A 13,911-nucleotide genomic window follows, 5' to 3' on the forward strand; every position below is an offset into this window, starting at 1 on the left:
TTTTTTTTTTTGTTTTGTTTGGTTTTTTTTTTTTTTTTTTTTTGGCAAAGAAATAATAATGAAAAAAAAAAAATGAAAAAATAAAGTGAAAGAAAAATAAAAAAAGAAAGAAATAATAAGAAGAGAATCACGTGAGAAATGATGAAAGTGGGTTTAGTGGATAGAAAAAAGGATGAGAGAGAGGGAGTGGATGGAATTAAAAAATAAAAAATAAAGAAAAATAATGTTATAGCATGTGCAAAGCTGTGTCGTGGGCTTTGCAAAAAGTGTGGTTTATAATAAAAAAATAAAGTGTGGTTTTAAAGTAAGGATTGGTGGGTGATAAAAAAAGAAAAGCTGGGTTTCCAAACGATGGAGTAAAATAATAAAAAAAAAGAAGAAAAGTTTCCCAAAGTTAACCCAAGAGTGGACAGTTTTGCACAAGCCCGAGATTGTCTTCTTTCTATGGGAATTACTTTTCGAAAATGTTGCACAACGCTAAGATTAGGATACTGTTCATAACCCATGAATCCACAGGCACTAGTTGTCCAGAAAAGAACTTCAGGAATGCCCAATTCTTCAGCAGCATCCATAGTGAAGCTCATAGCCCCATCGGAGACTATGCAAGTCACCGGCGGGCGGCAGCGGCGGTGGCGATACGACAGTTGTGGCACCGGAATGATTGGTTTGTGGCGGCGTTGGGGTTGCCGGCGCTGGCGATGGTGGCATCCGACGACATTCTTCTTCTTCTGGGATGGTAGGGTTTCGGAGTTTTGCTTTACATAGTTGGACTTCACATTACTACTAGCAGTTCCCACTGCTGAACCCCTCTCTGCTCTCCCCATTCGCGTTGCGGTGAAGGAAGATGAAGACTGCTGCTGAGTCAACACAGCAAACAGTCCATTCCTCAGCACGGCGTCACGAAACCCACTTTCATGGTCTTCACCCCATCCTTCCACATACAAATGCCCCAACCTCACCACATACAGCATCAAGGGCTTCGGTCTCCTCTCCATGGGCAACTTGTACCGACACAAGGGACACGAATTGCTGCGATTGAGCCACGGAAGGATGCAATTGTGATGAAAAACATGATCACAAGGCAATGGATTGACTTGATCATTTTTCTCAAACTCATCCTTGCAAATTGAGCAAGATTTGGATAATAGGGACCCGGTGATTTTCAAGATTGGAAGTGAATTGATGAAGGATTTGGAGGTATGGGACAAATGCTTGGGCTGTCGAGCTTGGGTAGAGATGCGATCGAGGATGGAATTGAAGAGGTCTTCGTCGTCGGAATCGATGTAGTCGGAGGTGTGAAGTGGGATGTCGTGGGTTGCATCGGCATCGGACTCGGGGAGCCCATCGGGTATGGTTTCGAACCGGAAGGAAGAGAGCCCGTTGAGGGAGTCGGGGCCCCGAGATTTGAGGAGGCGTTTGTGGTTGAACTCAGTGTTGACAAAGGTGATGTGAAAACCTCTTTGCTGGAGGAGTTTGGAGAGCTTGAGCATGGTGCTTGAGTCGGAGGATGGAAGCTTGACCAAGGGAGCTTGAATTGCGAATGGAACAGTTGGCTGTGGAAGGTATGTGTAAAAAATAAACGGAATAGGTTGAGGTCCGGCGGACGGCTAAGGTGAGGTTGCCGCCCGCCGGTGAAGCGAAAATTCTAAGTTCTAAATTCTAAGCTCTGATACCATGTAAAATAAATTGATGTATTATTATTGATTGATATATTACAAGATTGTTTTGTGTATTACAAATGGTTCATGGTTCCTTATATAGATGTAGGTGTAGTGGATGGTGGTGGTAGGTGAGTGTAGTAGGTGAGTGTGTGGTAGGTGATGTAGTAGGTGGAGGTAAATGGTGGTGGTAGGTGAGTAGTAAATTTTAACAATCATTTGTCGTATGCTTCAGACCAACTCTGTACAAGATGGTGAATTCAAAACTCCACCAAGAAAAACACATTTCTTTGCTAGTAATCTCTCAAATATAAATAATAGTTGGTGTAGAAAAAAGAAGATGAGAGGAACTATTTATAGGCTACTAAGACCTTATAATTTACACCAAAAAATAATAATGCCCATTAAACTAGAGACAAGGGAGAGTTTCCAAATATTAACTCACCACTAAGGCCATAAATTTCCAATTAATCTCCATTCATGAACAAGACGAAAGGTCACCAAAAAAAAAATAATAAATCTCCATTCACCAAACAAAATGAGATTTATGAATAAAATAAATAAATAAATAAAAGATATTAAAGTAGTCCAACAATCCCCCACCTATTTTAATATCAACAAGGACAAGAGAGATTACCAAACAAAAATAGACTAGTATGCATCATAAAGGTGTGCTCTGCATTGAACCTTCATTAATAAAATAACAACCTCTACTCCATAATCAATAGTGGTCTCAAATTTGAACTATGACTACTTAGGAGAAATAAAGTATTACTGCTCATACATAATAATCCAAGTGTTGAGATGAGCTTTTAATAGCCAGTACATTACGGCCTTGTGCTTATCCCAGTTTTCATGAACATATTTATGAATAAGTCTTATTCTCATAGAAAGCAGCCCTACTTTCATGCTCACATAGGTGAAATTTGTCAAGGATGTTCCTATAATATACACACCCTACTTAACAAGAGCTACAGAATTTCATTAAGAGTATAAAAACTCAACCCTCCAACATTACAGGACAAATGCACTTACATCATAGGGATGGACAACAAAATATTAAAGAGTGCATTGTTTACCATCATCATATGATTCGTTCTTCCCATTGAACCTAGTTACAAGTCCCCAAGTTGCGTGTCCTCATACATGGTTTATGATTTTATAGGCTTCAAACACATCCCCCTTGATGTATTCTAGACCCTATCTCTCGCCAAGGCCTTGGTTAACAGATCCGCAAGATTATCACAAGATTTTACATAATACACAGTTATGATGCCATTACTCAAATAGGATCTCACATTACTGTGTTTCCTTCGAATAGGTCTGGATTTACCATAATAAAAATGGTTGTTCACTCTACCAATAGCAGTAGTGATATCACAACGAATTAACACAAAAGGAATTGATTTTGCCCAAAAATGGATTTCATCAACTAATTCGCTTCCTCACATGCTGAAACTAACGTTATAAGCTCAGCTTCCATTATAAAATTAGCAATTATAGTCTGTTTTTTGGACTTCCAACATATAGCACCACCACCCAAGGTAAAAATAAAACCCGAGGTAGAGAGAGAATCACTTGACAAAGTGTTCCAATCGGTATCACTATATCCCTTAAGTACCGCAGAATACTTGTTATAAAACAAACCATAATTTTTGGTACCAGATAAATATCTCATAATTCTTCCTATGGCTAGCCAATAATCTCGACTTGGCTTGCAAGTAAACCTATTAAGTACTCTAACAGCATATGCAATGTCAGGTCTAGTACAGTCAGTACCATATCTCAAACTACCAATCATGCTAGCATATTCCTTTTGAATCACTTCTTTTTCATTTTTTACAATAGATAAATGTATACTTGCATCAAAAGAAGCAGCAACATGTTTACAGTCTAGAAAATTATATTTCTTTAAAAATTTCTCAACATAATGTGATTGATCAAGAAAAATGCCATCATTAGTCTTAGTAATTTTAATTCCCAAAATAAAATTGGCTTCACCACGATCTTTCATATCAAAGTAACTATTAAGCATATTTTTAGTCTCATTTATAATATGCAAATTAGAGCCAAAGATAAGTAGATCATTCACATATAGGCTAATAATAACATGTGTATTCTCACAAGTTTTATAATATATGCACTTATCACATTCATTAGTCTTATAGCCATTTTCAAGCATACAACAATCAAATTTCTCATGTCACTGTTTAGGAGCTTGTTTTAAACCATAAAGGGATTTAGTTAGCTTACACACCTTGCTTTCTTGGCCAAGCTTCACAAAGCCTTCGAGTTGGTCCATGTAAATCTCCTCATCTAGATCTCCATTTAAAAATGTTATTTTTACATCCATTTGATGAATTTTTAAATCATAAATTGTAGCCATTGCTATCAACAGTCTAATAGATGTAACTCTAGTAATCGAAAAAAAAGTATTAAAGAAATGAAAATCAACTTGTTGCTTAAACCTTTAGCGACAACGCTTTATGTTTATTTATAGTTCCATCTGATTTAAGTTTTTTACAAATGACCCATTTACACCCAATAGTTTTACAACCTGGAGGTAAATCCACTAGCTTCCATGTTTTATTTGAAAATAGTGAATCTATCTTATCATTTACAACCTCTCTTCAAAAAATGGTATCAGGTGATGATAAAGCTTCTTGCACTGTAAGAGTATTTTATTCCACATTGTAAAAATAATAGTCAGGGCTAAAATCTTTTTCAACTATAGCTTATTTACTTCTCCTTGGTTGGATTTGAGAATTTTCTTGTTTTTGAAAAACTTGAGAAGGAGGAGAAGAGCTAAGCATAGATAAAATATTTTCAGAAATTATTTGACCCCCACTATTTCTAGATTTGAAAGGAAATTTATTTTCATGAAAAATAGCATAACCTGATTCAAAAATAATATTATTTTTCATATAAAAAAATCTATAGGTTGTACTGTGCAACGCATACCCAAGAAAAGCACAAGTGGTAGCTCGTTCACCCAATTTAGGTCGTTTAGAATCTGCAATCCTCACAAAAGCTAAACAACCCCAAACCCTAAAATAACCTAGCTTTGGTTTATGCCCCCGCCACAACTCATAAGGTACAATTTTAGTCTTTTTGTATGGCACTCTATTTATCCATGAAAAGCAGTCAAAATAGCCTCGTCCCAAAAATTTGAGGGACCACCTGAATCAATAAGCATAGCATTCATCAAGTCAATTAACATTCTATTTTTTCTTTCAGCTACGCCATTAGATGAAGATGAATATGATGGAGTAGTCTTATGAATAATTCTCAATGACTGAACAAAAAAGTTGAATCCAAGAGATTCATACTCCCGACCTCTATCACTTCTAATTTTCTTAATCTTTTTACCGAATTGATTTTCCACTTCAAAAAGGAATTCTTTAAATTTCTTAAAAGCATCACTTTTATTTTTTAATAAATATATATTTGTGTATTTTGAAAAATCATCAATAAAAGTGATAAAATATCGATTACCACCATGAGTTAAAATTCCACCAGTATGAAATAATTCTAGCAATTCGGTTTTTTTTTTAACACTTTTATGAGGCCTCTTGGTAATTTTTGCTTTACTGAACTTCACATTTCTCATAAAAATTTGTCACTTTAAGAATTAATCCTAAACTACTCATGATTCCCACATATTTATTGTTAATATGACACAAGCGAGCATGCCAAAAATTAATAGAAGACAACATATAAACCGAATTGGTAGATGGTTTATTAATCTCAACATTTAATTTGAACATCCCATCACAAGCACAACCCTTATCCACAAATATACCCTTCTTGGTAATCACATATTGATCAGATTCCATAGTTTGCTTAAAACTAGCCGTATTCAACAAATAGCTTGACATCAAATTCTTCCCCATGGACGGTGTATAAAGCACATCTTTTAAAGTAAACACATGTCCAAAGGTGAACTTAAAGTCTACCTCACCACTACCAAGTATCTTGGTTTGACTAGAGTCACCAAGCATAATTGTTTTTTTCCTCATCAAAGGAAGTATACACCTTGAACCAAGCTTGATCATAACAAACATGTCTATTAGCACTAGAATCTGCCCACCAACTGTCCACATAATTAACCATGCAAATGTCTGTAATCATTGCCACAAATGGCTCTTTAATAACGTTAATCTTTGGGGCAGGTGCACATTTTCAGAATTTGCAAGTTCGAGCAATATGCCCACTTTTACCACAGACAAAGCATGTAAAATTTTGCGGAGGTGATGGACCTTGGTTCTTGTTTGGATTAATCCATTTATTGTGAGGTTTACCATAATTCTTCATATTCTTTTTATACGGCTTTAAATAAGCATTCTTGAAATTGTGACCTTTGGATAAATTATTATTTGTTGAAACAAAGTTTACCTTTGTAGTAGAATTGTCATGACTCTTTTGTGTTATTAATGCATCTTGGTCTCTAGCCTCTTCTTCGACTCGGATGCGAGTAATCAACGCTTTTAAGAAAGTCTCCTTTTGTTTGTGGCACACGCACTTTTGAAATTCTCTCCAAGATGGCGATAGCTTGTCAACAAGTCCTGCAACTACCAAGTTGTCACCAATCTTAATGCTTTCAGATTTTACTTTTGCAACTATCATTTGGAAATCTTGTGCTTGCTCCACAATAGATTTTTCATCCACCATTTGGAAGCGAAAAAAGTGGCTAGCTACATAGTTTTTTGCTCCTGCCACTTCAGTATCATACTTAGTCTGTAAAGTTTTCTAAATTTTCTTTGCGAAAGTGTAAGTGGTGTCATAGTAATCATAAAATTGATCAGCAAGGCAATTTAAGAGATAAAAATGACATTTATATTCATCTATATTGTAGGAAACCACTTTTGCATCATGTGCCTCATAGTCTTCATCATTCACCTCCTCGGTTGGGATTTTGTTTGGGTTATTCTCTGTAAGAACATATACAATTTTCAAAAGGCTGAGGTAAAAAAGAACTTTTCATTTCCACCTCTTAAAATAAACTCCCTTGAACTTAAAAGGCTTGTTTAGATCTCCAATTCCATCATTAGTTTTTTCTGATACTTGTTCCATGGTTGATCTCCTTAAAATTGTTGGTGAAAATATCGAAAAAATTTATATTTTATTGATAAATAATGCAAAGAAAATGAGATACAAATAGATTAAGTTGGGGCACGGATATCTTGTTTTCTTTAAGGAGATTAAGCCTACTGTGATAGGAAGAACCCAAATACAGATGCAACAGTTACGAAATTATGACTTATCCCCTCCAGGATACAACAGCCTGACCACTTGTCGTATGGTTGAGGCCAACTCCGTACAAGATGATGAACCCAATGCTCCACCAAGAAATACACCCTTCTTTGCTAGTAATCTCTCAAGTATAAACAATAGTTGGTGTAAAAAAGAGTAGATGAAAGAAACTATTTATAAGCTACTAGAACCTTATAATTTACACCAAAAAATAATAATGACCATTAAACTAGAGACAATGGAGAGCCTCTAAATATTAACTCACCACCAAGTGCATGAACTTCCAATTAATTTCCATTCATGAACAAGACAAAAGGTCACTAAAAAAAAATAATAAATCTCCATTCACCAAACAAAATGAGATTCATGAACAAAATAAATAAATAAATAAAAGATATTAAAATGGTCCAACACGATCCACCACTGTGTGTCACGTTTATAGGGAAGGCAATTCAGTTGCTCATTATTTAAGTAGATTAGTGTTTGCTTGTGTTGGGCTAAGGATTTAGATGGAAGATGTTCCACCAACATTGTGTTGGGATATATCTCGCCAATACAAATGGGAGCACACTCATTCGCAAAAAACAATCACATAGAGATTTATAAAGTTCGACCCAAATTATCTACATCCACGGAAAAGAGAGTGTCCTTGTGAGAATATATGTGAGATGGCCAAAATACTCAAAACTTATACCACTATCCGAACCCCATACTCAAGGGTAATTGAGCTTTTACTCACCCTAGTGTCCTCACAATATTTTTCTTCTCACCCATATATATATATATATATATATTCCCTCACTACTCTCTCAATCTCTATCAAAAAATCTTATAGTTCACATAATTATTTATAGCAATTTATTATGAGCATTCTAATTCATACAATTAGATAACCAAAATCCTAAATGTATTAGGTGGTTTCCTTATAGATTTCAAACTCTACTATATAAACCAACCTAACAATTGTATAATTAAACCCACGTTTGTCACATGAGTAGACTAATCTTTAACACATTGGCCTCGTTGATTGTGGCCGAAGCTGCACAATATATTACTAACCCTTCTAAAAAAAACTCTTGCATGTTCTATGTGTCCCTGGATCTCATTCTCACAACTAACAACCTCCTTTCTTTTAACTCATCACCTAATCTTCTCCATTAATTTTCCATTCGTAGCCCTTCCCTTTTTTTTTTTTTTTTGGTTATGACTCAAATCCTTTGTGACCATTAATTTTCATCTAAAGTTTTGGGTGAATAAATTTTCTTCTAGAGTTGATTTTTACGATTGGCTGAGTTTTAGCAAAATGGAGATGGCTTTGAAATTATAGTTTGATTCAAGAAAACTTACTTCAATTTGGTTTGATATTTTAGAAACTATAAAGTAAAACAAATTGACAAAATATGAAAAAAGTTATTAAAAACAAACAATTTTTTTTTTGAATTTTTTATTGACTAAAATATTTATAAAAATATTAACAAAAACAAATGAAATTTTTTTAAATTCACCAACATAAACAGTTTTTGAAATTCACCAACATAGTCATGACTTCTGAATTGCTGTAGTGTCTCATTTTGTGGTGCATTATGGATTTATTTTTATAATTTGAACCGTCATGTTGTAGGGTTTGTTCAGTACATCATGCTTACTAAAAATCATATTAATCGGATATCAATAGCTATATGATTGATAACCAAAAAAATAAACAAGAATTTTTTCTTTTGAAAAATTGTATAAAAACATGCAAGTCGATCATATAGTTATTGATATCCGATTAATATGATTTTTGGTAGGCATGAAGTACTCAACAAATCCTACAAACGGTTCAGATCATAAAAACAAACCCATAATGTACCTCAAAATGAGGCACAACAGTCACCCCAATTCCCATGACTTCACACTTATATTTAAGAATAATGTTTCAGAGTTCGAAAATTTGCCCCCCCTAATCCCCCTAATGCCCAAAACGACTCGTTTTGGGCATTAGGCTTTTTTTGTTCTTTTCTTTTTTTTCTTCCATTTTCGACATTTTCGAGCTCAAACACACAGGGGGAAGAGAGAGAGAGAGAGAGAGAGAGAGAGAGAGGGGAGAACGGAGAGGAGAGAGGGAAAGAGAGGGAGACGCACACACACACACTCATGGGCCCCTGCATTCCGGCCGATCGGCCGATCGTTGCAGCTCCGCCATCGTTGCAGCTCCGCCATCATCGCAGATCGCAGATCGTCGCAGCTCGTCCGTCGTGCCGCTGTCGTCTACCTCTGCTTCTTCTTCTCTTCTTTTTCCCTTCTTCTTCTCTTCTTTCTTTCTTCCCTTCTTCTTTCTTCATTTCTGCCTCTGCTTCATCTCTGATTAAACGAAAAAAAAAAAAAAAAATTCCAAAAACGACGAAACGACGTCGTTTTTGGTTCGGGGGATTCGGGGGGGCGTGAATTCGAGCGACGTAGCACTGCTGTATATTTAATTGAATATAGTGTTTGAATACAACTTTCAAAAATTAATTTCACATTTACTTTTAAAAACTCATTTCAAGTAGGATTTTGAATTTTAAAATTTAACCTATCCGGTCGTCCTCCCGATCGTCCAGCCAATTAATCATAACAGTGCTATTTTTTTTGGGAGGGACAATTAACACCTGTTATTTTTTATATTTAAAATTTAAGATATTTTTAAAAAAAATTAAATTTTGTACGAACTTTGAATAGAATTTTAAATTGTGTGTTTGGTTATGAATTATAAGTTTTTAAATCAAATATTATATATCATATTAAAAATTCTAAATTCAATTCAAAATTTTTTTTAAAATTCATAACCAAGCAAATATTTCACAATCAAATCATAATTCCAAAACTCATAAATTCAAAATACAACTGTATTATCAAATTATAATTTCGATAGTGCTAGAGGCCTCGAATTTGCCTCGAATGCATTTTTTTTTTTTTTTGCTGTGTTAGTTTTTTTTTTTTTGTTTTTGTTTTGTTTTGTTTTTTAAGGATGGTTATGTAAGGATGTGCCAAAAAATTAAACATTCTGCACCAACTCGTCATAAAAAATTATTTGAAATTAACAAAATTTAACCAGCTTAACTGATCAGTCAATTTTATCATTCAACCAATCCAACCTAATTGACTGATTAGTTAGACTGCTTGTTAAAATTCGTTAATTTTATATAATTTTGTATTATGAGTTGCCGCAAAATGTCTAATTTTTTTGACACACCTCTACACATAGCCACCTTTAAAAAAAAATAAAAAAACAAACTAAACCAAACCAACACAGCCTAACAAATAAAATTAAATTAAATTTTAAAAAAAAACCTAAGCAGTCAATTTTATCTTGAGAAGTTGATTTTGGTGGGTTAAGGACTAAAATAGTCACAAAAAACAAAATAGACTATTTTAGCCACAAAAAATAAAATATCAAATCTAACCCATAATCATTACACTGCTCTCTCACAAAAAAAAAGTCAAGAAAATTAAAAAGTCAAAAAGTCTTTTCCAAACCAAACTTTTTAGCCTCAGGCTAAAATAACCAAAAAATCAAAAAACCAATCCACTTCCCAAACGGAGGCTCAATCAGTCTAACCCAACTCACTTGCAGAATGTCTAATTTTTTAACACACCCCTATACATAACCATCCTTACAAAAAAAAGAGATATGGATTAGGGGTGTTCGTAGATCGATTTTGTGCGGTTTGCGGTTCGGTTTTGACCCGCCCGCATTTATGCAGTTTGGGAAAAAGTCAACCCGCAACCGCCCGCAGTGCGGTTTGCGATTTGTGCGGATAGGGTTTACAAATATGCGGGCGGTTGCGGGCGGTTTGCGGTTTACACTTTTTTCTTTAAAAATTAATTTTTGAGTTTTTTTTTTCCAGCGAATTTAGGCATCAGATTCTTTTTATATATTTGTGATAATAATTTTTTGATGAGTTTACAAATAAAAATTGAATATCAATGCATTAAATGAAAGTATCCAAAATAAAGAGACACTACACTAACATTTTTGCTATGAAAAAAATGTATATCAATGCATTAAAGGTTGTACTCAATTAGAATTGCCAGTTCAGTAATCAATAATCAAACTATAAGTTCTATCGACCATTAGAAGAAAAATTTTATTAGGAAAAAATGGATAAATCACCAATGAAAATCATATAAGAAACCAAGTTTAGGACTTGATGATTCTACGGCATTAAGAAAGTTGAGAAATACTTAAAAATAAAAATCCTAGTGTCATAGAGAATATAATGTTGCTCCTGTAAAAGTTACAAAATTGGTATATAAAAATAAATAATAATAATAATAATTAAAGTGCGGGCGATTTTTGCGGTTTGGGAGTTTAAACCACGACCCGCCCGCAACCCGTAAATTTGTCATATTTCAAACCGTATCCGCCCGCATTATGTTTGCGAAACCGCCCACTTATATGCAGGTTGGACGGATTAAACGGTTTGAACGGTTCAGATAAACCGTTGTCCACCCCTAATAGGGATAAAAAATAAAAAAAACCAAACTAACACAGCCTTAACCCAACAAAAAAAAAAATTAATTTAAAAAAAATTTGAAGCCTACAGCATTATTCTTTTAATTTTAAAATTCTACCGAACGTTACTTAAAATTTTAAAGATCAAAGTGACGAACATAATGTTTAAAATTTCTAAATTGCCCCTTAATTGCCATAGCAGTCAATAATTAGATTAAAATGAGATATCACAAATATTTAATAAATAAATAAAAACACTTTCTTTAATAATCAAAGTGAAAAATAACTCTTATTTTAAGGAGTTAAAATGTAAATTACTCTGAAATAAATTTAAAAATTTTCATAATTGATAAAGCAAAAACAATTTGTTTTAAATTCATTTATACTATAAAAGTTCCGAATTTTCTTCTTCTTTTTTTTTTTTTGGTTCATGTCCATCTAAACAAAAGCAGTTCACAACTCCACATAGAAGGAAGGAAATTCATTCTCTTTTTTTTTCGTTCTTTCTTTTTTGCATTTTGCATTTTCCATTGAACATGAACTAGTTTCCCTGTACACTACCCAAAAATATTATTTTATATATATAAGGAGTTGGGATGATATCGAAAACGAAGACCATTGTTTGGCTCCTCAATTCAGGTTTTCCGAAGCCGAGAATCATTTCGTTCGTCATCGCTAGGTAATAACTACTACTCAAAAGTCTCTTCAGACTCATCAATTCACTCCTACTCGATCTTGCTAATCCCAATTCTCTTCACCACTGCGTTCCTAATCGCCTCTGCTTGCAAGCACCGCCCGTTTTGTTCAATCCCAGACATATAGCTCCTCACTTCTTCTTTAATCATCTCTTGCATCACCGCCAAAAATTCCTGGCTGAAGAACTGTTTCTCACCAATCGCCGCCCCAAAATCGACGTTTTGGCCGCCCTGTGGTGGCGCCGGCGGAGTAGCGATTTGATTGGACGGGTCGGAGGAATCGGATCCGGGTAAGGATAGGGTGAGGGAGGTCGGAGGATCCGATACAGTCGTTGATGCAGTCTCGATCTGGTGAACCGGAGGGGGAACTCCGCCGGTTAACGGCACTGGCCGGAAAACTTGAGCGGAAGGGAAACCGGAGAAACTTGAATCGCTCAAATCGGATCCGGATGGGCTACTTGGGTTCAGGTACAGACCCGATACATTCGTGCCCGGTCCAACACTGGCCGATCTCTTCAGAGGCTGATGCGAATGAGACCCGTCGGGGAAATTGAAATCGTCGGACATGGACGAGCATTTACGCTTGAGAGTGGAGTTCCAGTGGTTCTTGATCGCGTTGTCCGTGCGACCCGAGAGGAGTCGAGCGATCGTAGCCCATTTGTTACCGAACTTTGCGTGGGCTTTCATGATCGTCTCGTCCTCCTCCGCCGTGAACGCACGGTGCTCCACCTGAGGTGACAGCTGGTTACACCACCGTAACCGGCACGATTTCCCGGATCGACCCGGAATCGATTTGCTGATCAGCGACCAGTTCCTTGGCCCGTGCCTCTGCACCAGGGTCTGCAACAGTTCGTCCTCTTCCGGACTCCACGGACCCTTGATCCGATCCACATCCTTCCTAGACAAAGAAGCCATAGATTCAAACCCCCCAAAAAAAACCTAAAATTTCGACGACTACCCAATAGTAGCTTGGTGGGTGATCTAATGGGGGAGAGGCAGGGCCTCACCTTTGCTCTGAGAAGAGAGTGCGTTAGGAGTGGAGAGAGAGAATATATATATATATACACAGAGAGACGAAGAGGAGGATAGGGATGACCGGCTGAGCCGGTGGGAGTGACCGGTTATGAGCCGTTGGGCGCTGCTTCTAGGCAAAGCAGTTACTAGCATACAGCTGTAAAGCGACACGCGTCGGCGTGTGATGAATCGAGCTGTACACCTATATTGATTGAAAATCTCGGGGGTAATTTTGAAATTTACGAGTAAAAAATCAAAATCAATCTCTGTTACATGTATTATCTATGAATTGGACAGTTTTTGGAAGTTAATGGGAAGTTTTATCGGGAGAAATTTGAAAATGGAGAGAGAGAGAGAGAGAGAGAGAGAGAGAGAGAGAGAGAGAGAGAGAGAGAGAGAGAGAGTGAGTGTGTGTGTGTGTACGGTTGGGGAGGTTAGCGGATGGACTTTGACTAGGCCAGGCTGGACAGCATATTGAAACTGAATTTTCTTAATTATTTTGAGTGATGAGTTGGCACTAAACGACATAACGTACTGGCAGAATCGGGGACGAACCCACGAATAGGGAGCTCAGATCCTCTCCTTCATGGATCTCTACCTCGCTCCTTACTTGGTGGGTTATTATACTCAACTTTAATGATATAAACTATTTATATTTTAAAATTTCTCAAGAATATTATGACCTTGTTTGAGAAATTTTTTTTTTATTTTTTTTATTAAAAAAAAATTAGTTATAAAATCAAAAAAAATAAATTTAAACAAAATATCACATTAAACTTCATAATTATTTTATTTTTTCTTTTACAAATATCAT

General features: G+C 35.7%; 2 protein-coding genes across 2 annotated transcripts; both read right to left on the reverse strand.

Moving 5' to 3' along the window:
- Window positions 1-206: 206 nt before the first annotated feature.
- On the reverse strand, window positions 207-1,857 carry LOC145823038 (uncharacterized). Its single transcript, XM_082921980.1, has one exon. It carries the CDS (start codon window positions 1,488-1,490, stop codon window positions 300-302), a length of 1,191 nt encoding a protein of 396 aa, XP_082778106.1. The 5' UTR covers window positions 1,491-1,857; the 3' UTR covers window positions 207-299.
- A 9,999-nt stretch (window positions 1,858-11,856) lies between these two features.
- Window positions 11,857-13,418, reverse strand: LOC114281782 (transcription factor MYB44). The gene has a single exon (XM_028224366.2). It carries the CDS (start codon window positions 12,996-12,998, stop codon window positions 12,114-12,116), a length of 885 nt encoding a protein of 294 aa, XP_028080167.1. The 5' UTR covers window positions 12,999-13,418; the 3' UTR covers window positions 11,857-12,113.
- Between the last annotated feature and the right edge of the window lie 493 nt (window positions 13,419-13,911).

Source organism: Camellia sinensis, chromosome 3 (genome assembly GCF_055761805.1).
Source record: "Camellia sinensis isolate YWXY chromosome 3, ASM5576180v1, whole genome shotgun sequence".
NCBI classification, from domain to species: Eukaryota; Viridiplantae; Streptophyta; class Magnoliopsida; order Ericales; family Theaceae; genus Camellia; species Camellia sinensis.

Excerpts from the sequence above, each read along its gene's own strand:
- LOC114281782 (XM_028224366.2), bottom strand. The coding sequence starts at position 12,998 with ATGGCTTCTTTGTCTAGGAAGGATGTGGATCGGATCAAGGGTCCGTGG.
- LOC145823038 (XM_082921980.1), bottom strand. The coding sequence starts at position 1,490 with ATGCTCAAGCTCTCCAAACTCCTCCAGCAAAGAGGTTTTCACATCACC.